General features: G+C 36.4%; 1 protein-coding gene across 1 annotated transcript in view; it reads right to left on the bottom strand.

The window, feature by feature from the left end:
* The window catches only part of LOC149068584 (uncharacterized), a 102,873-nt gene extending 81,715 nt beyond the window's left edge, over positions 1 to 21,158 (bottom strand). The window contains exon 1 of the mRNA XM_089251003.1: positions 20,657 to 21,158. Within this exon, the coding sequence (XP_089107129.1) occupies positions 20,657 to 20,762 (106 nt within the window). The 5' untranslated portion in view covers positions 20,763 to 21,158. The remainder of the gene's footprint in view (positions 1 to 20,656) is intronic.
* Positions 21,159 to 27,570: the final 6,412 nt, after the last annotated feature.

The raw sequence follows: 27,570 nt of genomic DNA, 5'->3' as shown, positions 1-27,570 counted from the left end.
AGAAAAATCACCGCTGGGAAAATTCACAGACGGAAAAGTCACTGCTGGGAAAATTCACCGACGGAAAAATCACCGCTGGGAAAATTTACTGGTGGATGAGTCACCGCTGGGAAAATTCACACACGGAAAAGTTACTGCTGCGGGAAAATTCACCGACGAAAAAATCACCGCTGGGATAATTCGTCAACAAACAGCTCACCGACGAAAAAATTACCACTCTGAAAATTCACAGACGGAAAAGTCACTGCTGGGAAAATTCACCGGTGGATGAATCACTGCCCTGAAAATTATGAGCTCACCGACAGAAAAATTATCACTGAAAATTCACCGACCGAAAAATTACTGCTGGGAAAATTCACCGACGGAAAAATTCATCAAAATTTAAGCTCACCGACGGAAAAATCACAGCTGAGAAAATTCAGTGACAAACTCGAGTATTTTCTCACCTGCTCACTCGCCAAGACCCTGACTCAAATGATCAATGACTCACCTGCTAATCCATCCACTCACTATGTCACTTTGTCGATGATTGTTTCCTAGCGAGGAATTGTCGTGGCGGTGAATTTTTTCAGAGGTGAATCAACCTTTTGGTGAAATGCGTGGCGGTGAATTGTTGGCGATAAATTTTATGCACACTTGAGGAAAAAGTCCGTAATAAAAATAAGCTTCGAAGCGGGCAAGAGTGAGCGGTGGCCCTTGGATTTACGAGACCCTGAGGAATACATTTCTATGAGGTTATTAATGAAACGTATACTTTCGATTCTGTTGCACATTATTGTTTGAACTATAAACTCGTCAACTGCTCACTGTGATTTCCGAGCACAGCAACTCCCTCCCATTCTATCTTCAGCTGTGCCAATACGTCCCAGACAAGAAGTTCCACCACAAAGTATCTAAGAAATAATCTTAGGAAGTTTTCGAAAGACAAATTGTTATACGGGAAAATATGTTATTTTTCCCGCCTAAAACACATCAAGGAAAGAGAATTTCCGAATATTAGTACCGAGATCAACTTCTCTGCCGGTAATCGAACCCGTGCATTGATATCCAATACACTAAAGAGAGACACAACTCTTCTTCCCATATAACAGGCGTAATGGCTTGATACGCCGAGTCTTAACTTCAAAAAATACGTCCCACATGTAATGTTGAGAGGAATCATATTTCTCTCAGGGATGGACAAATCTATTTCCCGACATTCCCGGAGCATGTGAAAATATTTTACTACCATGTATTTTTTTAACCACTTGTCCGACTTTTCCATTTTCCCGTTTCCATTCCATTCCTTTGTCCGTTTTTTTTCTCAACTGTGGTCACATAAAAAACCCCCAAAAAAAGCAACTTTTTTTCCATCGGCGGGAATGAATGCAGCCATATTTTCCCCGGCACACCTTTGTAGTGAAATTTGAAATAAAGAAGTTAGCATATTAAAGATCGCGGATGAGATATCTCGTTAAAACGCAAATGAAAGAAATCGATTCTTGCTCTACCTGTTTTTTTAACGTTTCCATAATCGCAAAACTTTATTGTAACCCTATGAACGAAAGTCCTTTTTCACCCCTAATCGTTCTTTCGATACTCTTGTTTACTGGCCCACCCCCACTTACAATGCATCTTTCTGCTATAACTTTGTGAGAAAGGGAGAGAAAGAAAACAAAAATAGGGGAGGGCGATAAAGATAAGGTAAGAGCGAAAACAAAACCTATATATTGTACGAATCTTTTCTTCTTCTATTTCTAACGTGTAAATAAGAAAACCAGTTCTATCACCGATACTTCAAATACAGATCATCCAAATAAGTTGCCAAAAGCCTGTTCGTGAAGTGGATTAAATATAGTTTTTCAAGTTACTGAAATTATATACTATAACAAGACCGGGATCAGTCAATTTGAGGCCAATCACGCTATTTGACGGGGGGGAGGGGGCGGTGGTTGTAATAACGCAAGTACGGGTTTAAAAAGCATATGATAATGTTATGTCAATGGTGAACGACTTTTTAGGCAGTTGTGGTGAAATATGTAATCAACTTAATCCATTTCATTTTTACGGCTCCTAATATGGTGCTCTCCCGCCTGGTGGCGCCATATCCTTCTTTGCACACCTGCCCGAGTCTGGTCCTGGAACGTGAATCGGCTATGGTCCGTGAAGAGAACAGTAACTTGGTGAATTCTTTTCGGACGCAGGAATCGATGGTCTGAAATTGGTGGTTTTGAACCAGATCCAGAAATAGAATTTTCGAAGTCTTCTACTGAAGCAGTGCTTAGCAAAGGCAAAGTGAGCCCTTGGTGGGTTAATTCCCATTCGGCGAATATACCCATTATTTCACTGGATAAAATGAATATAATAAATCAGCTAAAATGAGGGAATGAGAGTGAGGGAATGGGAGAAAGTAATGTGTCAAGATGAAGATACACAGACATTTTTATTTTCCCAAACCGGCAGCACGCGCGTGGGAAACAAAAGATCCCATTCCTTGTAGAGTGGACTCGTTCTCGCAACCCATGAATGTACAACTCCTTTATCTTTCTCCTACGTAACATTTTCATTTCTTCAGTGGCTGAGTTTAAGTTCTTTATCTTCATAATGGTTTTGAAAAACATGGGTCATTTCACTTATAAAGGTTGATCATTCCTTTTTTTTATGTTGATGGAAACGAATTGGTATCTCGCACGATTTGAAAAATCCCCGTCTCGAAAATTTGGTTAGAACAAATTCACTAGTATAAAATATGGCGATGAAAAGCCACTTTGGCCGTCCATAAAAAAAAGGAAAAAAAATCTCAAAAACGGCGAAGTGGGCGATAAAGTATCTCTCAGGAACCATGACACTCACTCGCAGTTTCAGCTAAAACGAAGAACGTAATTTAAACGAAATGACTTAGTTAATAACCAATTAGTTTACTTAAAAACAGAAAAAAAAACCCATTTATTTTAACTAAATACTTGTAATATAACAAGAATGAACATTGAAATTGAGTAGACGCGACACGCGTCCTCGAATCCGAATTCGCACTCACGCGCTGCAGGGTTAATAGCGATTAATATAGCTCCACCTGTTCTCTCCACCCAGTGTCTACCTGACAACCAGAAACAAGAATAGAAAAATCTGCTTCCCGTTACGTAGTGTTTTGTTTCCAATGATAGAAAAAATACGACTTTTTTCCCGGATTCCACGAGGAAACAAAAAAAAGGAACAATGAAACTGTAGAAGGAGCATAAATATCAGAAGTTTTTTTTTTCTGGTTCCTGAGTTCAAAAATAAAATAAAATAAACCCTGTCAGTCCCTAGCGAGGGAGAGGAAAAAGAGACGTTTTATAACTCTTGGTTCCGGGACGACTTCTTTTTTTGTGGAGAAATAAAACCAGGAAAAGCACTTTCATCGCACGTGTCCTAGATGCATTCACTACCCTTCATTCGTGTTAGAGGGTTTTCTTCCTTCGAAATTCTTATCTTATCACAGAATTTTCGTGCATTCCCAATGGGTTTCGATTTCGTTTTCCTTGTCAATAATTGATTTCGACCGTACGGAGAGATGAACTGAATCGAGAGCGATCCAGAAAGTGACGGTATTCGAGCGATAACATCACATCAGATGTAGATTCGAATATTAGGACTGGGAAACAAAACGATGTTAGTAACAGAGGGGGAGCGAGGAGAACGAATACGAGGAGTGTTCCAAAAGAATATTCTTTGGTTTAAAGCAGTAGTTTTTCGTCTCAGCATCGTGATATTACTAAGGGCATCGTGAGGATCTTGGTTCGAGCCCCGTTGGCGACAGAGTTTTGTTCGCCTTCCTATTAGTTTGTTTCTGCTCAAATTTCCTATTATTTTGTTTTTTTAACTCCTGCATAATCTTTCTCATTTGTTTTCGTTTCACTATTTTTCTTTCTCATGAGCATCTATTTTTGATATCTATTGTATTATAATATATATTTTTAATGTACAGTCCTTCCCCCGTATTCGCGTTTTTATTGAAAAATTTTTGGCAACACTCAGCAATCGTCTCATTCACGTGTTTTACTTACAAAATTTGAGTTGTGCGTGTTTAGGACGGCCCATTTTTCTATTGCTACTGGCAATGCTTCGGAAAGGCAAAAAAATAAAAGTGAAAACTTTACAAGAAAAATTGGATGTATTGACTATGCTTGGCGAAAGTAAGTCAATTGCTGGTGTGGCCCGCCATTACGGAATCAACTAATGTACGGTAAGATAGGTATATCAAGGAAAAGGAATCTGAAATTCGAGCAACGATGGCTGTAGCTGCACCTTTGTCAGCGAAAACTTTGCATCGCCTACTGGATACATGTGTTTCTCTTACAGAAAATGCTGGGGTTTTTTTTGTGGGTAAAAGATTGCTACAAAAAGGTATTCCAATTGATTATAACAGTATAGCGGAGAAGGCGAAAAACTTTTACTGTTCAATAAAGGAAAGACCAGAATTTTATGCACGTAAATGGTGGTTTCATAGATAGATTCGCTCACAACCCTGGACGGATGCAAAGCAACTTACTTCCGTTACTTCAAAAAGAGGCAGGGTTGTGTCGAAAAAAGTTCGCAAAGATTTATAGCAGTGCCCCCCACCCCTATTTGCCAAATTTGCATTTGCCATGTTTACTTAAAGATACGGAAGGCAGATGGCAGCAGCAGCAGCAAGACCACGAAACAAGCACATGTCTGACAACATGCTTGAGTTAGGGTTACACATATATACAGGGAACCTAGAAAAATATATTTATGGACAAGTTGTCATTGTAGACGGTTTGAGCATTTGTGGTATTACCTATAGAATAGGAATTCCCCCGGGACAAAAGACAATATCGTTATAGGCAAAAATATCGTTATAGACGGGTTTCACTGTACATACAAAACACGTTTCGTCATGACCTAATTCGTTAGAAGTCCTACAGGGTAATGTGAACGAGATACGGCAAAACCCACCAGATGTCGTTGATGTAAATTCAGTAAGCAAACCTTGTATGATATTTGTTTTGTATTTTTAATTGTGTATCTGTGCAATAATTTTGTACTTTTATGACTTTAAACACATCTTGTATTGTGAGAATTTCGTTCATTTGCAAACAAAGAACCACTTCAGTTATTGTTAATGTTGAATTGTATAGTTTCGACGTGAACCCCCCCCCCCCCCACCTCATGTGGTCATCCTTCTTTTACGGATGAATTTTTTCGGTCCGCGAGAGAAGGGTTTTACTGTATAACAGATAGGGTTCTTAAATTTCAATCATATTCTTATCCGCCGGTTCGCGCACGATACTTCTTCCATTTACGCCGGTCCGCGAAATTGTCTATTGTTATTTTGTCAATTGGGGTTTTGTCTAATTGTGATTTTATGCACACGAGGGTTAATTAGATCGAGACATACAGTTTACAACCGACACTTACTTATCAAGACATCACAGTATTAGTTCACGATATTACAGTGTTACAGAGAACTAAACTCATTTGCCGTCTTGGCAATGTTTCTGTAGCATCTCTGGGAATAGAAAAAATACTTCTATAAGCTCTTAATGGGTATGAAAGCCTCTGTGATGGTGAATGTCTTACCCATCTGTCGCCGTAATCTCTCTTCCCATTTAAATCCATGTGGTTTCTCGCGATAATTGATGATAATCCGTATTTAAACCAATTTTGTCGACGAAATAGGGTCAGCCTAGGAATGTACCGTGCATTTAGGCATTGCTTCTGGAATACCTTTCGTTGGCTGGTTGGATTCCGTCCCTCCGACGACCTACCTGTCGGACGATGTGCATCTTTGATCTGAAAGTTCAATCAGACTGAGATATTAACTCTCGACTGGGCAATGCATTATACATATGTTGTGCTGTTAGAAAGTCGATTTTTAGAGAAAAACGGCGTAGAATTAAAGTTCGAGAGTTTCACGCCAAAATATGAAAGACAGATGACAGCACCAGCATAACACGAAACTAGCATAACTCCGAGAGCATGAATGCGTTAGAGTCACACATATACTTGTTCCGGCATTGACCAGTTCGTTAGAAATTTTAAACAGGGATTGTCACGTGGTGCATGAGCGGTTAAGTAGTATTGCTAATGTCCAAAAAAACAAGGATATACATAAAGATGTCCTCTCCTTTGTTAATAAAATATATACGAAAAATTGGCTGTTTGAGGAGATACTAATGTTTAGGAAAGGATTCCAGTAGGCTTCCAAAGGCAGTAGGGTATAATAAAGGAAGTAGCATAATATTAAAGTACCGTAAATAACTTGATGTCATTTGCGAGCTATTAGTGGAATGTTGCTGGCGTCTATCGCACGGGAAACTTTCAGCATATGTATATCCGCTGCAGGAGGGAATATTCTATCTGCTTTCATAGCTTTGAGGTAGAGCACTCTTCCGGCATAACAGAGATCAGGATTCGAGTCCCCGTGAGGGCAAAGATGATAAACATCAATATCTCTTCACGCAGTCAGTTTTCCGTGTATATTGTAAACAAGGATCTGTTACGAAGAACAACCTCGATTTGGAAATAACGCAATCTATAAAATTGTTATACACTGTTTGGCAAAATTAAAACTTATGAAGATAGAGAGTATGTCTCAAAGGTTTTCTGTGCGGCGGAAAAGACGATAAAAGCTCTCGTTACACAGTCAGGAACCGGGAAGACATCCCTTTTTTCTCTCTCTCTCTCTCTCTCGGAAAAACATGTCATATCTACCTGCATCTTTTTTCTATAATATTGTTCTGAATTGTACAGATGGACATTGATGTTCATAATTATTTCCGATGCCATCCTTTTCATATTTCTATGACAACATGTTTATTTTGTGTATATTTTTCCTTCTTTTGCAACATGTTTTATCCTGCTAATGTGAATATTATTGTGTAACACTGACACATCGCATCGTATTGATGGACACTGATGTTCGTAAAGATTTCCTCTGCCCCCCCCACCCACCTATATTATCGCTCATGGAAGCATGTTATTGCTGCGTAGTATCTGTAATCGATGTAAATCTGTTATCTTGTATCAATGTAATATCGGTTATCATACAATTTGTTCCGTATCATATTGACGAACAGTTTGATGTTCATAGTGTTTTCCGCTGCCGTAATTTTCAGATTTTTGTAGCAATATGCAATATATAAGTAATATGTTCCTCTCTCGGGAAAAGTGATGTCAGACGTCAATTTGTGGTGGCTTTTCTGATTGCTCTGAAATTTGTTACTGCTGTTGCGACATCTGCGTGGTGGCTCTCCCAGCCTGGATGCTGAAACGGCTTTTCCAACAAGACTTCTTAACCCCTTATATCCCCTTTGGGGACAGAGTGGGAGTCATGTTCTGGTTTGGTGGTGGTGGGAAGACATGCCTAATTCCCACACAAGGGTAAGGATGAAAGAAAGTAGTCAAAACGTGGACGAATCCACTTTGAAAAGAAATATCTGAGCGTTAAGTAGTCAAAAGTGATGATTAGAGACACCCAGGAGAGTCAGTTGCTTTTCCAGACCTTTACGTGCCATCATATCCTTTGAGGTGTCGAAATACTTCCGGCAATATAGTGTACGCGAGACAATTCCATCAACAAAAATCACGTTAGAAAGAGGACAAGACATTCTCATCAACGCATCCACCACACAAATTATCATCATATAATAAATCAAAGAAGGCGAAAATTGAATAGCGGAGAGAGAGAGAGCAGAAAGGGATAAATAATTGATTAGATTATTAGAACACAAGTCGAATCGGTAGCCTTTCCTCAATTTACATCGACGTAAAGTACGGCACGTTAATAGATTGTTCCGAGGTTATATATAAGAGAGAAGGTATATACATATACAACGAACTCTTCGATCGTCCTTCGTCTTAATAGAATTCCGGGCACATATTTCCTATCAATCTATCTTAATAGCGGAACGCCTATAAAAGAAGAAAAACGCAACAAAATAAATAAAAACAAGTACAAAAGCTCCTTTGATGTAACATGTCTCTTTATTCTTCTGTTACGATGCAAATCCACAGCATGTACCGCCAACAACACGGTGTTCGAATTGAACGCATGCCAAACATGAACACATTTCTTCTTTAGACTTTGACTTGATAATTTTGATCACGTATCGGGGGCTCGTTCGTTGGTAGATGCGAGTGTTTGTGTGTTTGTATCGAGAAAGCGTCGGGAAAAATGTCTGGTCTGTGAAAAGGAGTTTCCTTTTTCCTTCTTTTAAGAACATTCTGGAATCAATTTCAGCGAATATTATTTTATTCACGCGACGTGGCATCGAATAAAATGTTTTCTTTTCTCTTCCAAATTTAATGACTTTTCCTCGTTTAAAAAGAACCGATTTACACATTTTTTGAGAAAATGTTTCTTTTTAAACGGATATTGATGTTGAAAGATTCTTTTACGTTAGTGGAGAGGGTAGAATAGTTTGTTCTCGTCTATGAAATATAGATGACATTTTCCGGTGAAAAATTCTGTTTATACTAATCAAAGAGATTGAGACATTTCCCCCCAGAATACACGATTTTCCAGATTTCTCGATAGCATTCATGTCGGCGTTTATTCATTCAATCCCCGAGCAAAACTCCGATCTATAGCCATGGGCAATTTACTACCGAAATGAGTTATGCTGAAAATGTGAGTATGAGCAAGCATCTTCAACCCATTTTGTTCGCGAGCACCACGGTTCCCCTCCCCCTCCCCGAACCACCCAGAGTGCTCGATGCTCGTGTCTAATTTTGTCCTTGCGAGCATTTCATCAACAATTCCAATTAAACAACTTGTACACCTTGCATTCAAGGATTGAAATCATCCTGATTTCATGCATTCGTATGTCAAACTTGGTGTATAACGGTGCTCTTCTTTCGATGATGGGTGCAGGCGGTGCTCTTCACTACGAAAAGGTGGAAGACCTCTGACATTAAGGGGTCATTAAAGTATTACGTCAGCGTCGATGGTGGGGGGTGGGGTTTGCTGACGTTTAATGGCGGTAGAAAGGTGTGGATGATGCTTACGTCATCAACCATCCTTTATAAAAAATATGAAATATTCCTAATGGCGTCTTACTTTGAGTGCCAAAACAAGGTAACTTTTCCCTAGTTTGTGGGAACCTGAACTGGACATTCTCCCTACGTTTGTCCTCTATAGAGCCACTTTAGTGATCTCCAAATTTTCCGTGGATCCTTCAAGTTATGTGAAAATGTGATCCGGGCCGCTTAAGTGCTCCAGAAATCTAGAGCTCTAGATTTCAGTATCGTTATCAGCTCTGCCTACAGTATCATTATACAGTGGTTTCACTGTATGTGTAACTCTAACTTGAGCACGTTGTCACACATGTGCTTGTTTCGTGTTCTTGCTGCTGCTGCCATCTGTCTTTCCCACTGTCGCGGGTGTCTTAAATCCTCTAGAACTGTGTCACATGTAACTTAAAATACCTCTAAATATGTCACGCACCGCTTAAATGTTCTAGACCTGTGTGCCGCTGGTCACTTAAATCATCTGTGAATGTGCCACGGGCCTACTTGAGTGGAATGTAAGTGTGCCACAAGCCGCTTAAATGCTGTGGAATTATGCCACAGGTCACTCAAGTTATCTGTAAAAGTGCCGCTTAGTTCATTTTTTCAAAATTAGGTTTGAGGTGGCGGGACACACTAGATAACCCCGAGAGCCCCATTTGGTCAGCGGGCCCGTGTGTTTAGCATATGTTGCTTAGAGGGGGGCGCAATGAATTTCTTAAAAATAAATTTTGAGTAGTCTATAAATCGCATTGAAATTAACAGAAATTGATTATAAGAACGTATAATGTTCTTCCGATATTTTAATTTTTTTTTGGCATCAAAAGATAAAATTTTTATTGGCATGCGACGCGTAGGCCCTCCACATATGCCACTCCTCGCGTACGTCTCTGATCCCAATATGTGTGGCGTTAGGAATGGGGGCGCGGAGGGGGGTTAGAGCTGATGAAATGTGAGGGACAGGGAGGAGTCAAAAATGGCTGAAAATCTGCTGACATGATACTTGAACGGCTCCTTACAGCCTTAGTGAGTTTTTATCGTTGTGTCGGAATTTTTAGTGCTACTATCTATATTTCAGAAGTGTAATGATTTAATGTTTGTACTGTTGCTCTCTGTGTCGAGACTTTCTATCGGGGAGATCGACTGGAGTATTCGCACCCCGATGTTGGGAACCTCAGGAAAATCAAATTCAGCCGACTACCACCGTTGCGCCGGTGGAGTCTGAACCCTGGTCCCCGCGATGCTAGTCCGTCACTATGACAGCTTGACCATCACAACAGCATTGATGTCGGCAGCAATTTCAAGCATTTTATTGATTTGTTTCAATACTGAGGGTGCAAGTTCGAATCCCGTTGGAGAAGCTTGACTCTTCTTTGAAAAAGTCTCACACGCAACATGATACTTGCATTACACGAAAATTCAAGCATTTACCATCTTTACTTTAAAATATGGAAGCAAGATCATAGCACCTTAAGTATCTTGTTCACATTCCTCTGCGGAATTTCTAACGAATCGGTACGCGTCGGAACGTGTTACGTGAGTGATTATACAGGGTGTCCTGCAAGTGCTAGCATAGCCTTTATCTCATTAACCGTCCGTCGTAGAGGTATGATTCTAATTCGTAAAATGCTTACCAGGTGTTAAGAAATTACCCTGTACCAGTTTTGAGAGTGAAACGCAGTATGTAACTAAATAAAAAATCGAATCCCTGTGCTCTAACTTCTATTGAGAAGTTGTTGACTTGTATCTTCTGAGGCAAAAAGAAAAAAAAATGTTTCTCAGTGCAATATTCAGAGATACTCGAATTCCAATCCAAAAACGGAGGAAATTTGGGAAAGAACGGGATTAAATGTGGGTAAAAAGGTTTTATCCGCATTTAACGCTATTACGTTTAGACTAAAATAAACACCCATAGAAATATGATTGCCATTATTTAAATATGGATAGCCTCTCGATTATTCCCACCCATTTTATCATATCTATTCTTAAGAAGGGAGGGTACATCATTATTATTAATTACTTAACATTCAGCAATAAAATTCTGTAAAAACTTTTGCAAGTCAAGATGAATGTACCTATAGCATCATCTTTGTTGGAAAAATTCGAACGAAGTGAATTATTTCTTAACACAAAAAAGAAACTGATAATTTGAAAAATAAAGATTTGCTGACATTTAATGTTTCTAATGCATTTTTTTAGATAGATGGCATTTTCCAACTGACTTATTGATTGACTGATTCATCATCGCCGAGCCGAAACCGCTGAAGCTATGAATATGAAATTTGGTCAGTAGTTTCACTTTATAAAGCAAAGACTCATTAAGAAGAGGTTTTCCGAAATTCGGTCCAAATGAGAGGGTCATAAGGGGAGTTCAAAGGTTACATTGCTAAATCACGCCGGGTCGAAATCGCTGCCTCCCGACGGAAACGGACGCGCAAAAGTATGGTTACAATGACTACGCGGGATTCCGGCTTAGAGGCGTTCATCGTCGGTAGCTCCGCCACTCGACCAAGCGCACGTACCACATGTCAGAACCTGCGGTTTCTCTCGTACTGAGCAGGATTAATATCGCAACGACTACTCGAGTCGAAACCGCTGAAGCTATAAATATTCAATTCTGTCAGTATTATATTTTATAATATAGATACCCACTAAGATGGGATATCTTAAAACTCAACCCCAAGGGTTATTAGGCATTCAAATGATACGGAAGGGCGAAGTCATCGCAAAGTGATTTTCAGATTGCCAAATCCACGTGAGCGAAGCCGCGGGTAACAGCTGGTACTTTGTAGATAAATATGAAATGGGAATTTTTTTATTTGTTTTTTAAATCTATGATGAGAAAATCCTCGATCACTGCATAACAGCTTGAAAACTTCGAATATAAGACACATAAATCCGACTATTCATAATTCCACTACCAGATCCAAACTTCGGTTAATCGATGCTTTACTGTTCTTCTAATTAGAAAAAGTATCCAAATAACTTGTAGTACTCACACAAATAGCCTATGTTCTTCATGTTACAAGGGTTTCGTGGTTATTAAAATGAAAATATTTTTTTTACACGAACACGCGTGTGTTGAAGAAGTCAACGACAAAATTATTGTCCTGTCTTTTCTGATGCCAAAAAAAAAAAAATAATAACGTTTCTAAGTGCAATCAGTATTCACTGAGGTATTAGAAAAATGGGGAAAAGGTGGGAAAAACAGCGTTGAAAATACGGGAAATCAGTTTTACTCGCATTCATGTGACAAAGGGAGCTGCGTGGTTGATGAAATGTGAGAAATAATAGACTTCCACCGTGGAAAAGTATTTTTATACAGATATCAAAAAAAAGTTAAATCTTGAAATGCAGCCGTTCTCAATCTCCATAGCTTTGGAAAAATACTAATCAATGAGTAATCTCCAGTACTCCAGGATTGCAGCGGAAAGAATTCAATCCCCCCGATCACTAACCAAGTAAAATCAGCGATATCAAGATGCTAGTAAAAATTTAAATAACTTTTTATGTAAATACATTTACTTTAAGTAACAATTACAAGTTGAAAAGGAGAACCTCAACTGCTTATTTAAAACTTAAAATATATAAAATTTTTATTTATTTCAATTTTATTTTGTATATAATTCCATAAATATGAAAAAATCAAATGTCTATACCCATTAAAAAAAAATAATTGATTGTTCTTATTTTAAAACATAGATAGCGGTAAACAGTCATTGCGCAGATGTTTTGTGTCCTACCTACATATCAAATTTCAAACACTACAACTCACAGAAATGGCAATCAGGTGAGTATTTTTGTGTCAAAACGTGGCATCGCATAAACAATAGCTGTGATATCCTGACTATTCATGGCTGAGAAAATCAACAAATCCTGCGTTTGTTTGTAACATTAATAACAATGGTGAAAAAAACGCAATTTTTTTTTTCCTTTTTGGGAATTATTCTTTTCTGCGAAATTCTTGAAAAATGACAACTATTTAGGGGTCATTCAAGTTTTACGTCAGTATCAATGGGGGGAGGGTTTCCGATTTGCTGACTTTGATGACAAGGTTGATGCGTACGTCATCAACCACCCTTCATAAAACTAGGAAATATTCTTAATGGCGTCTTACTCGGTGCAACAACAAGCGAGAAAAACCTTTCCCTAGTTAGAGAGAAATTAATGTTAATTAATTAACGGTCATTTTTAAATGCAATGAGACTATACCACGCATCACTCAAGTGATCGTAATTATGTCGCGGATAACTTAAGTAAGCTGGGAATGTGCCGCGTGTGACTTGAGTGTTGCAGAGCCACACTGGAATCCGCTTAAGTGCTCTAAAACTGTGCCACATGTCACTCAAGGGATATCTAAATGTGCCACGGATTGCTTAAGTGTTCTGAAACTGTGTCACAGGTTACTCATGTGATTTGTGAATGCGCCACACGCCTACTTTAGTGATCTGAAAATGTGCCATGGGCAGCTTAAATGTTGTGGGATTGTGCCACGGGTCATTTAAGCGATAGTGTAAGTGTAAACATGCCACTTAGTTCATTTTAAAAAAATTAGGTTCCAGGGGGCAGGTCACATCAGATAGCCTCCAGGGCCACATTTGGTCCACGGACCAAGGGTATTATACCATATATATGGCTGAGAGGGTGGCTCGCAATGAGTTTGTTAAATAGAAATTTCCAGTCCTTAGCCTAAAAATAGCATTCAAATTAACAGGAATTGATTATAATAACATATATATAAAGGTATTTAAAAAAAAAAAATTTTTTTTGCAATAAAAAAATAAATTTTTGATTGTCTGGCGAAGTAGCATGAACCCTCCTGTGCCCCCCCCCCTCCCGGTACGTCTCTGATCCCGCCAACATGTGTTAGGATAGATAGATGGAACCGCTCACAACCCCGGACTGATGTAAAGCACCTTACTTCCGTTACATCAAAAGAGGCAGAGTTGTGTCAGAAAAGGTTAGCAAAGATTTATAGCGATGGCTCCCCTTGCATGGCTCCCCCTGCTCACAAGTATCGAATCACTAGCGTCGTTCTCCCCCCCCCCCCCATGAAGACAGCCATCAACTCGATGTAATGTACAAGCCATTTGACCAAAACGTATAGCTCAATCAAATGACTAGGAAGAAAAATTGCCCTCTACGAGATTCAGAAATTTTGCCCCCGCAAATATAGCACCTGCCCTGAACGTATAAGTGACTGCCTGTGTGAGTGACCATATAATTGTGTCCGTGACCGTATGAGAGAGTGACTATATCAGTGACCAAGTCAGTTTGCGATTGACTGTATGAGTGACCAATTGCGTGACCACATGAGGGATTGCGTTCAATGACCAATAGAGTGACAACATGATTAACATTGTGAGTGAACGTACGAATATGTGAATGTGAGTGAATGTATTAAAAACATTATATGCAATGTTCAAATTTTTGCGGCATACATACTTACATATCATTTACACAAGGGGCGAAATATCGCGTTCATGATTTGAAATATCCAGGGCTGAATGTTCAACTCCCTTAGGGCCGTATTCACCGACATGGTTTAAACCTGTAGTTACAATTTTTGGATAAGAGATCAACATAGATTGGTTAAAACCCTGAATTTAACCAATCCGTGTCGATCTCTTATCAAAAAATTGTGACTATATCTTAAACCATGTCGGTGAATACTGCCCTTAATAGCTCACTTAATCACACGTACTGTCACTCACTTGATCATCCATATGGCCTTGCACTTAATCACACCATACAATTACTTACTCGATTGTTGACTTGATCACTCAGGCTGTCATTCATATAGCCACTCATACGGTCAAGGCAGGCGAAATGTCAGGGGGTACATGTCCGTCCAGCTCACTTGATCACTCATAAGTTCACTCACTTGATCGCTCATACAGTCAGGGAAGGCAAAATATCCTTCGCGAAAGGGCAGGGATGAAATTTCCGGATCCAGATGTACCGGGAACCGAACGTGCTGGTAGCAAAATGACGAGGGCAAAGTTTCCTTCTTTTCTTAAACCGTATAAAAAAACTCAGTTTTCCATTGAATTCATTGAATTTCAACAAATTGGAGAATTTCGTAATTAGGATTCAGAATTTTCGCAGAAGCATCATAAATTTCAAATTCCCATTATCTCAAAAACTCTAACGAAACTACCAATCAAAATGAATAATTATAAAATTCTATATAAAAATTATTATCCAATTTAACATCGAGTGGAAATGAACAAATGCGAGCCCCAAAACACGATCAAATTATAATTTGATATAATTTTTTTTTTATTTCACAATTTCTTGTGTGGGAATTTGAACCCCCGAATTTTCGGTTCCGAGGGAATATTTCCCTTCAATCCCAAGCATTTCCTTCGAACGAAAAGGGGAACGGGAAAAAATTGAAAAAAAAGTAAAATTAATTTTCTTGTTCCAACCTCGGGAAATATTTTAAATTAAGAAACCAACTTTTCGAGGTAAAAGAGAGAAAATAATAATAATAATAATGAATTTAGGGGTGGGTGGGGAAAAAAAGGGACATCACAACGAGGTGGCAGCCAGTAAATTTATAAGCAAAGAATACGAAAATATAAAAAGAATTTGCTTCGTATTGCCAGGGCATAAAATTAATTAAAATTTTAATGATGAGAAGCGAATGTGTGTGTGTGTGTGTGTGAGATGCAGGACGAAAATTTAAGAAAAAAAAATTTTATAGTTTTTTTCTTTTCGGTTCCCACATATTTGTTTCCTGCAGCTGAAAATTTTGTAATTACTGAATGACATAAAAAGCCGTTAATTTCTGTTGGATTAATTAACAGAGAGGGGTTCCGAGTTTTTGGCCGGAAGCAATCCGATGGAAAATTAGGAAAAAATTTTTTTCTTGTTTCGGTGGTCAATATGAATAATATTAAAGAAATAGTAAGTTGTTGGGAAACATATATATTAGCCGGTGTGTCGCCTCCTAAATATTTTCGTCTTGAAATTGACGAAATTTTATTTCTGTAACAGTACTTGAGAGAGGAAAAAATTTCTATACTATACTACTATTACCCGTGGATATTTTATTTCTGAGAAATTGATTTAATTGAGTTTTTGTATTTGTGTTTGAGGATTACGTCAATGCACATGAAAGTTTGCTTTTAAGATTGCGATATTTATTTGTTAACGTGTTTTTTGATTATTTACCCTATGATAAACCGTACTTTGAAGAAAATTTTTTTTTCGAATTTACGCAATACTTTAATTAACCTTCTACCGGGACCAGACGCTCCAATTTGTAAACATCAGTTTCATTGATTAAAAACAGAAATAATTTTTTGTAAGGATTTGAATTTTGTTTCTCTGCTGTTGTGAAATTCTTAACTTAATTTTGAAAAATTATTTACTTTATCGCAGACGTTAGAATTCATTTATTTTTTTTTCGCACGTGCTTCAAAGAAGAAAGTTATTCTTGTTTTTGCTCTTTTTTTGCTGTTTCCAATTACTCGTTCTTTCTAAGATGGTACTTAAGTTCAGAAGTTGCACAGAATATACTGGGTGTGCATAGATAACAGTACGCACCGCGAATTGCTGGTGAACAGTTGGTCCTAGAGGCGAACTTCCAATTTTATAACAATTATCCAAATGACCGTTAGTCCTCAGATAACCCATTCATATTGCAAAAGGGGTTGTATAATTAATAAAATAAAATAAATATAACTTTCTATGCGGTTACGCTGTGCTGTAAAACTCGATTAGAAAATTAAGAGTCTTCTCTCCCGAGACCAAAAAAATTAAAAGAAAGAAGAAATCTATATTTCTAAGTGCAATATTTGCTGAGGTACAGTCGGCCCTGATAATCGGGTAAAATTGTCCAGCACCAAAATTTCTTCATTAGAGAAAATGCTAATGTTTCCCGCTCAAAATGATAGTTTCAACTTTTCCCTGTTTAATCGAATATTACGCTTGATATGTCTACTGTTAATGCACATCAATTGCTATACGCATGATATTTTTATTGAATCAAACGTTTGGAATTGATGCAAAACATGTGCTAGGTTTAGATAAATGCATTATGAGAAAGTAAGGTACTGGGCTCCAAGTATTCAAGTCGTCTTCGGAACGTACACTTAATTATTTTATTTGTGCATGGAAGAAGCAGTCTTTTCTGACCATCGTATTATGTATTTGATATGCGTGTCCCCGCAGGTTAACCTGGCGGTCAGTGATGGCAAAAAGTAAGACGCCCGATGGACTATTTTGTAACACATTGTCAAGTCGACAACAATTCTGCGCCATTCTAGGGAATGTAGACCAAGAACCCCAAGCCTCTCAGAGTAGGACTGTCCGCCCAGCCCCGGCAATCGTTTTGTGAAAGATCTTTGGGGCTTTACTAACAGCATTATGCCTTTGATCTTATACAGGCTCCAGACCTGTGAGCGAAACGCAAGGGTAGGTCGGACATACACACAGAAAGCATATACTAGGGTGAATGAATCACATTTACGGTAGGCCGTACGTGCTTCCGCGAGAAGCTGGTGAAGTCATTTCACCTGTTGCTATTGGATATAACAGGGCAACGCGTCCTACCTTTTTTGGAGTATAAGAAATGGCTATAGGTGAAATAACTTCTTCAGTGACGTCACGAGCTACGCGTGGAGACCTTCTACTATAGATGGCGTTGGCCAAACATGGGACAAATCAATTTCTGAAAGAAGCGGATGCTCGTATCTGACACGGGAAAATCAGCGGTTAAATATAATTTTCATTTCATTTTTTTTTTTGTCTGATTCATTCGTAAAGCTTTATTACTATTGATCCTTCTCATCAGGTTTCAATATAATAACTATACTAACATTGTGTAATGGCAATTGAATTGAATTGTTCGCCGCATAATCGGATACAACGATTAATCGGATATTGTGCGCTGGAATCGTTCACAACCGATTAACGAGAGATAAAAGAAAAAACTGACATTTTTTGACGTTATATTGAATGCTTCCCGATTTTTAACTAGATATAACCGAATGTCGCTTGTATTTTTGATATCAGCCATTTTATTATCACTTACAAATCACTCGTAAGAGCGAGTTTCCCGTTATAAGCCGTACTTGTTATATCGCAATTTTACTTATATGGAGGCGTTTCATGAAATGTGCCCGAAAGGAATAGAACATTACGTATTATTATAAATTTCAGGTAAAATATGAATGATTATTAGCCAAAATTTTGTTATTATTGAACCTTCCAAAAACTAAAATATATATAGGCCTATATAAAAAATTATACGGCCCGGGGGAGCAAAAATTGTCAATTTGTGAAATTTTCAACTCGAAATTTCCACAAAAGAAATTGACCCCGTATCAATTGAATGAAAATACTGCGGGATATATTGGTGATAGAAATTCTCAATTTTTTGCCTGAAAGTTTTTGAAAGTCGTTTTAGCATACGAAAAAGGTTCAGAAATTTGTAAATTCACCGATATATCATTCAATTATTACGTGATGATATTTGTTTTCTTTTACGGTACGATCGAAAGAGGTACAAATTTGTCCACAATTAATTTATTTTTTAATGGAAGGCGTATAAAAATTTTGATTCTTACACGTTTTCTCTAATTATTATTTTAAAGAAGAATCTACTATCACGGCTGTTTTTCCTCTTTGTGCTGATATAAACTTGTCACATTTTCCTGCAATTTTTCAAATACGTGACATATTTATTTCTGTAGAATAGAGAAATGAAAAAATTTTACTAATTCCATTTCCATTTTTATTTTGGGGCACTATGCAATTTTTTTTTTAATAGTAATTTTTTTTTGCAAATTTAATTTTTCTTTTTGTACAACTATCACAGAACAATTCTGTTTTTACTTTACTGATATCTTTTTTTTCGTATTTCACTACAATTATAAAATAAACCATAAGTATCAGGAAAGTACATAAATTCCGTGGAAAATTTATGTACTTTCCTGATACTTATGGTGAAACAGCACGTATACTGCGATATTATTGATGCTCAAGGAGTGGAAACATTAAAATCACAAGAAAAATGCATCTAGATTCGTGTGGAAAGAAGGCGATGGAATATTAAGCTACGACGGGCTTAAATTTCGAACGGGTTATATAATTAGAAAACCATACTTTCGGAACAATCGTAGAGCAATTTGTAAATACGTAAATACTGCCGCAAAGATCAGAAAAGACCTTATTTTGAGGACATGTTTCATAAGTAAATAACATCACGAATTCGCATGTTTTGATGCAAATATTAAATATTGCTATTGAAAAGCATTATTTAGATCTTTCCTCACTTTAATTCATATCCATATTGCTGTGATTCACACAATAAATCATAATTTTTTTTTACGTTTGCCACACTTTCTAACAAGTTTGTCAGTCCCCGAGGAATTTTAGCGCTATGGCAAGACGGGTTCAATAATTATGACTTTTTGGTATAAATTTTTTGTCCTTAAGAAATCTTTTTAGGCACACTTAGTCCACAAAATGTTTCCCCTAAACCACTACGGCACAAAAATTGAGAATTTCCGCAATAATTACTCGAGTCTGACGATATTTTAATTTACCTCGAAGAGTTTTCGCATTAAGAAATCGATATCACAACGCGTTGGAGAATATCAATCTTCTTTTATTCATGATAATCCGTTACAAATGAAAAAAAAATTAAATAAAAATTCCAATTTCATTTCCATCTTGTTTTATTTCTTTTTTCCAATTAGAAAAAAATTTCATTTCATTAAAGAGATTTAATATTAGATGAATAAAATATTTTGTGGGATGCTTATATATCAGGTTATTATCAATTTACAAAGTAATCGTATTTGATAGTCAATAAATAAATCTAATCTCATAAATATATTTACCGAAAGATAATTAAAATTCTATAAAAAGTAATTTGATATTTTCTTTTTAAATTTTTTTTCCATTCCATTTTTAAAATTACTATGCATGATTTTTTTTCCGATGCATTTATAGAAACTTTATCGTACTTTTATTGAAATCTCGTTTAAGTCTTGGTTTTGTTGGTAGAGCATTTCGAATTATTCATATTAAATTTTTGCAAACTTTTAATCAATTTAGATAAATTGAATAATAAGTTATCAATTAAATAATATCTTTTAGTTACTGTTCATATGAGATTACAAATTATTTTGTCTATTTTCTAATGAGCTCTATTGTTTGGAACCTACCTGGTAATGTATCGAATTATATTATCGTGTTGGATCGAAATTAATTCAAATTTCTGAGAAATATCCAATGTATTACAAACGTATTAAGGGCATATTAATCATATATTTTGTGAAAGATTTAAAATAAGTCCACAATTGAGGAATAAAAAATGAATTCACTAACGATAAGTTAAAGTTCGAAGTCTTTAAAAATAAGATTATTATGTTATAAATTAGCTAATAATAATATCAGGGAATTATAAATTGAACACGAACGTTCCGTCTGCGAGAATACGTAGGAGATATTAAAATTGTCACACATGACATTATGTTACTAAATCGATATTCATTAGAAATAGAGCTATGCTAAGAAGAAATCATGATCTATTAATAGATATACGCCCACACTATGGAGAATTATATCAAATATTTATATTTTTCGTTACATGATTACGGGAAAATTATTCAACAAAATTTCACAACAATCAAAATTCTATGCTTACCACGAGCTGCTACAATAACAATAACCAAGATGAATCTGAACATTTTTGTTCTTGTCGTGTATCCATTCACAAAAGCACAAAATTCACAAAAGTTTACCGTTAACATCAACACAAAACACAACGAGCGGATTCGACAACAATTCAAAGTTTGCCAATCCAACAGAAAATTAAACGATCAAATTCCAAATTCTCGTAATTGTTTTCGGGACAAAAATTCCAGAAAAAATATTGTTCAGAAACGATCACAAAGTATATTTTACAGACGCATGTGAAAACGATCCGATCAAAGATCGCGTGCGATTATCGGGAGAAGAGGGGAAAAAAAAGGAAAATAAAATCTCGCGATATATTATGATCCGGAGCAGAACTGGCCGATCCTCGGGACACGAGTTTACTGCGGTGTGTTGTGTGTGTGTGTTATGTGTCTATCTATAATATGAGTTGGGATGAGAGTGAGCGTGTGTTCTCGAGTGCCGATCAACACGCTGAGAGTTCCCTTCTGCACGGAATCTACCGCGAAAAACACTACACCAGCGACACGAGTGGAATTCCGCCGAAACCCTAATCAACGTTTCGCTAAAAAAAAATCATGCATATTATATAACGCATATAAAAATATTATTATGAGCATATTTATGCTATTACAGGCATGTATAATCGAAGAAAATGCTCCGGATTTCTCCTAAAACTAGAAGTTTAAGAAGCATTTACGATACAGTGTACGCCGGTTATTAGAATCTCAGTTAATGTTATTTTGTTCAGATATTGAACGGACTTTGTAATGCGAATGAAATGTCCCCTAATATGGGAAAAATTCGTTTCTAATTATCTGGAATTCTCTCGGCTAATGTTATCATTAATGATACGCAAATTTCTTATTCACGAAATAGAAGCGACAAATGCGAAAATTGCGAAAGAGATACAATAAATGCAAAATTTGCGAATGTTGACGAATAAATACGAAAATTTCATTTTTATCACTTTTCCACGAAATTTCGATAATTTGCAGTTTTAAAAGAAAAAAAACTGTCACGATTTTGCTCAGTACTTGCGCGTTGCATACTATTATGTGTTTAATAGCGAAAATATTCACCCTCATAAACTAGATCACACTGTTTATGCAATTGCTTCGTAAAATATGTACCTGGTTCTCAAGACAAGGTCCTAGACCACAACAAGATATGTTTCCAAGACTGTTCATTAAGGCCATGATCGTTTCTTTTGTTTTCATAATTTTTATACAATATGCATTTTTTCCGTTATCATCTATGCATTTTTTTTTCTGTTATCCCCCATAAATTTTTTTTTTATCTTATGTATATCTATGTAATATTTAAAGAGAAGTATTAATAAAATTTGACTCACCTATACAGTAAATATCACTCTTCAAAGACGCTTCGGGGTTAGGTTCGGTTTTCAAAATCGAAGTGGTGGGAGCGGCAAAGCCCGTCCCTGTGCACGGGACGGGGGAAACGATCATGCTAACAGACAGCTACTTCTAGTGGTATACTCACAGACTTGTTTGTGTCGGGCAGACTTGAAATGTCACCTATATAACCAGAACACAATGGCTGTGCTGCATACTGCAGAGGAAGAGCTCTAAGAGACAACGTACTGACTTCGCACGCTACCTGCAAGCGAATCCGCAGATTGTACAGGATAAGATCAGAAACGCAGACCACGAATAATGAAGTGCGGTTCGATCCAGCCCAATTAGGGATATGCTAAAATTGCGCGACGGCGATACAGCATGGACCGTGTTCGGTTTGAAAGAAAGAAAGAAAGAGAGTATAATCCGAAAGAAACATGCATTACTTAGGCAACATTAACATGTTAAGGCCACTCATACACACACCACGTGCATGTACCAATTCGTTAGAAAGTTCCCAGATGAATGTTTACGAGTTGTATGTAAGGTTAAGGAGTAGCAGTAGTAGTAGACTTCAAATGTCAAGAAGAAAGAGGTTGGTACTTGGAACTTTTTAAAAGGGCATCAAATTACATTAAAAGCATTTCATAATTAGAAAAACAGCCGTAATTATACTTGAAGAAATATTGTGGCGTTTGTAGCGAACAAATACAAAATTTTTCATTTGAGTTTTTTGTTGTGAAAAAATACGGAATTTTTCTCCAATTTCTAAACTTTTTTGTGCGTAATTTTAATTTTTTATTTGAAAAATTTACGTATCACTAGTTATCATTGTTTTCCTCGTTGAAAATTCTCTTTTTTTGCATATTTTGAAGCTAAGGCTAAACCAGACTCACTCTTTTTCCTATATGTTATCGTTATCAATCTAAAAGACTGTGTCAGAGGTCGAAAAAGTTCACTTATTCATGAAAATTTCCGTACTCCGTACATAATGTCATAATCGCGCCATAATAGCCGCTGAGATCCATGTACGTGTAATGCATCTTTTGCGCGCAATTTCTTTCCTATAGTTTTCGTATAATGAAGGCAAGTGTGAGGTATAAAAAAAAAAGTTCCTTTCTGCAGTCCATGGTCAGTTTCTTTTCATGACCACATTCGCAGTTATCTGGCCGGAGGACATTCAGAAGAGAATCTATAGAACATTCCGTGAACTATAAAAATTTATAATACATGTATAAAGAGGTAACTATTAAAAGTAATTTAAAGATGTAAGTAAAGTAATATAAGAGAGAGAAGTAAATAATATAAAGAGGTATCAGTCTAATGCGAGCCTTCCAGCCAAATACCTCGGAAATAGGGTTAAAAAGCATATTGCAAAGATGTCCGAGTCCTGTACATTCTGCATAATCTCTGCATAATTCGGTATAACCCTGTGCATTACATGCCAGACTAAACTTACTTCTAGCGTAGTGTTTCTCAACCGCCGGGTCACGGTCCGGTACCGGGAACTTGCATCAGTCAAACCGGGCCGCGCGTGGTTCCCCGTTTCATTTTTTCCCATTTCTTTCCCAAGAGTCATGTGTATGTGACCAGGCCTTCCACTCGCAAAAAAAGGAAATCAATGGGCAGTTCCAAAGGTTCCAAAACCACTGCTCTAATGTGAAGATTTTCGCTCTTAGCACTTAAGAGTGCATGTGGTGGGTAAGAGTTTCGTTGGGTAAGTCTCAAATTAGGTACCACCTATCGTTACCGAAAGGACGACGTAGAATCTCCTCTCCAAGAAACGGTTCCAGATCAGCCGAAGTTATTTTCTAGCTGAACGTCGTTTCAAAGCTGCAGGCCGATCTACCCCATTCCATAAATAAGTAAAAACGCGTCAAAATAATGCGCGATGTATTCGTGTTTATTACGACGTGTAACCGGAACTCGTAATGGGTCATTGTATTTTAATTAAATGAGTCTGTACAGATTTATTATTATACATTATAAGATTACTTTGTATTTTCACGGAACTAAATATTCATATGCGTAAAAACTTCTTAGATTTCCGCTCAAACTACAAGAAAACGAAAAAAAAAATGTTTCTACAAGTTTCCATAAATGACCTGAAAATATGATTGATGATGTCAAAGATTGATGACATGTTTCTCATTTTTTAATTACCTTCCGATTAAGATTGATGTCTTATTCTTTTTTTTTTCATGTATATTCCAACAAATGGATCAGACACGTAAAGACACATTTTGTTTTATAATTATTTTTTCATATATAACTGAGATAAAAATTCAGTTTTATTTAAAAGTTATCCTTCACTTTTTAACGAAATTTTTTCCATATAGATTTTTCAAAGAATTTAATATATTATTGCTTGAAATTATAAGTGAATCTGACGTTGTATAAAAGATAAAATTATTCCATGAATAAATTTACATATCCTTAACTGAATTTTTTATACATGGAACATTTTAAATATTAAATGTTGAATATATATTTATTTAACATACACAGACAGCCAAAAAAAAAAGAAAACGATATTCCTCTCATGAATAATCAATATACAGTCAAATCTCAATACGTCGAATGTGCAGCGGCAGACAAAAACTTCGAGTTATCGTTAGTTCGACTTATCGCAAATCCCGATTATAGAGTGGCAAAAAAGATTTATTAAAATAACGGCGCTGTTTGAGAATATAGCATTAGAAAAAATGTCAAAAATCACATTAAATGAAGAAATTCGGATAGATTAAGTTATTCTAATTTAATCATATTTAATTATCGAATGAGGATATTTAGAAAAAAACTAGACGTAATACTGTATCATGGAAACGAACGCGTATACGATACTCGTATAAATGAAACAAATTATAAAGTGTATACAAGATTATTTTCTGTCAAAAACAATCTTGTATACACTCCGTTAATTTTGACTGTCTTTTTTCTTTCTTTCATGAAAAAGTCATTCACTATTTGCATGCGGACAAATGAATCCACTAAACGAATATGCTAAATTATGTTGCTAATTGCTAAATTATATTACTAAGTACTAAATTATGTTGCTAAATGCTAAATTATGTTGTTATTATTTAATTTTATTTAAAATAAAACGTTTTATTGTATACATACATATCGGCCGTCCATGTACGAAGCCTTTCAACATATATTATACACTCCGAAGGAATAATATTCGGTCTGTTTCCGGAGCTTAGTTGTTAGGGCGCTCGTCCGGCAAGCGAGAGACCGCGGTTCGAGTCCCCGTGGGAGCAGCGATGAATTTTCTTCCTTGTAAGTGAAACAAATCAACATCTCCAAAAATATAACCAATCTTGCATACTGTAAGTCACTACAATTCCGTCGTGCGTATGAAAATCATCACACTCATTTGAAGCTAGTTTATTGGACATCAAGGTATGGTGTGGTTTGTCATCACGTGCTTTAATTGCTTTTCTTTTCTGAAGACGCAGTTCTCTTGGTATACTTCAGTTCCCAATTCTACCCGCCATCTGAAAGTTGTAGGTAGACGAATGCTTTAATCTGAATCAAAATTATGGTTCACCTATCAACCATCGAAATATAGCGTCGTATTTGAATGAAATTCTTCTACCCAGGTACTAAGTCAGAACGGTGCTGTACAATGTTCACTACAATACTTGGGCTTGATACTTAATGAATTCTACCTATAGATACTTCTTCGGTAGATAATTTTACAAGATGTTGATGTTAATTAGAGGAAATTTAGCAACGAGCAAACATTCTAATTTTTCGTATATTTATCATTCGAACAAGACTGGATGTGGTTGTGATAGTAGCCACTTCAAATAGTCTGGAAGAAGTTTTATTGTCCCCAAAAATTACAGGGCAACTCTCAAGTATTGTTTAAAGCTTTAAGAAGCTTCATATTTCGTTAAAAATATTTTTAATATGTTCAGTCTTCGCTTTTGAGGGCAAATTGTAACCGTAAACGTGTAAGGAGTTATTTTATCTTGTCTTAGAGTTTACACGACTAAATTTCCCCGATGAAAACAGTGTTTTAGGAGAATCTCCAAAATCTCACGAAACCGACCAGAAATCAGTCATTTGAAAAAAGAAATATTGAGTAAATTCTATGAGATTTAGTTCACAGGGGGAATTTTAAATACCAATTTATAACGAGAAACAAACAAGGTAAAATCTATAAATGAAGATATTTTCCGTAGACAACTATTTTCCCCATTATAAAAATCGGAATGAAGCAATAGCTACCGAACAGATATAATGCAGTTTGATTTAAAATATTTTCCGAAAATTTTCTCTACTTTTTAGGCAAACAAAAATCGTTATTTTCATGATTTGAACATCCTATATCCCACTAACTGATACAATGCAATGCATGAAATTGATTCTATTGTCGCAACAACACGTGTAACAAGTATTATTTCTTAGCTAAAAGCTTTTCGCAAACAGCAAATAGCTTTACAGTACTTAAAAAAAAAAAAAGACTTTCTGGATCAACTTTTAAAAAAAAATTGTTGTCTCCGCCGGGAATCAATTCTGGTACTCTTGCAATCCGAGCAAGCACTCAAACTAATATAACACGGAGACGCAACGCAACTATTACTTGTTATAACACATACACGTTATGCTCTCAGTAGAGACAGAGTAGCAAATGTCTTGTTTTCAATATAACCTTGTCATTTTTCAAGCTTAAAATCAGGGTATTGCAAAGTTTCACAAATTTACGATAACGCACTTGTTGATGGAATAATTTGGAGTATTTTTTTTTTCATTTTCCCATAGTCTAGGTAGACTAAATGGTAAGTTTCAAAAAATTCTGATCACTATACTCATGTTCTTCTTCTGAGACCTCCAAGTAACAAATTCGTTTTATAATCACCCTGTTCGGTAGCTCTCGATTTTAGTCCATTACTTTTAATGCTAATCAACAAAAATACCCGGCACTGCTTAAGTTTCTCCGTCCTGGGAGCATAATAGAAGTGATTATCACCATTATAAAGGGATAAATATGTCTGAAACGCATTGTTTGGGAACCACAGTAACTAAATTAAACAATCCAAAAGTCATTTTTGACACGACTTTCTGCACTCCCGGTCCAAGATATAGGATAATAATGCAATTCACTGTCACAGAATGACAACAAAAAAGTCGAAATACGAAATTACGAAAAATTCCTTATCATCCAGATACTCTCAGCCAGTAACTTAAATTATAGCTCACTATATCACGTATATCTTTCTGTTTCTTCATGATATTCAACTGCAGTTTTCACGAAAATTGTCATGCCAAAAAGAAAGTCATGTCATGTCATAGTTTTATTTTAAATTGCAATATAATGTTTAATTTTTATGCTGCCAAACAGTAAGTAAGCTTTGTAACTTTGGTTTGAAAACTTCGCATATTATAAGCAAAACATTTGCAATGAAAATAAGAATTACTTTTTAATTAAACAACAACTAAAGCACGACAGCTGGTCGTGTACAAGAAGACAAAAACAGAAACACGAAAAATACATGAATTAGGAACATTCACTCCGTTTCCCCCCCAAGGGATT

The sequence above is a fragment of the Pholcus phalangioides genome, unplaced genomic scaffold (genome assembly GCF_987345545.1).
Source record: "Pholcus phalangioides strain wild (caught in Gottingen) unplaced genomic scaffold, Ppha-v1.0 ptg000024l_1, whole genome shotgun sequence".
Taxonomy (NCBI): Eukaryota; Metazoa; Arthropoda; class Arachnida; order Araneae; family Pholcidae; genus Pholcus; species Pholcus phalangioides.
Note: the sequence above shows the minus strand (reverse complement) of the source record. Positions and strands in the feature narration are given on the sequence as shown.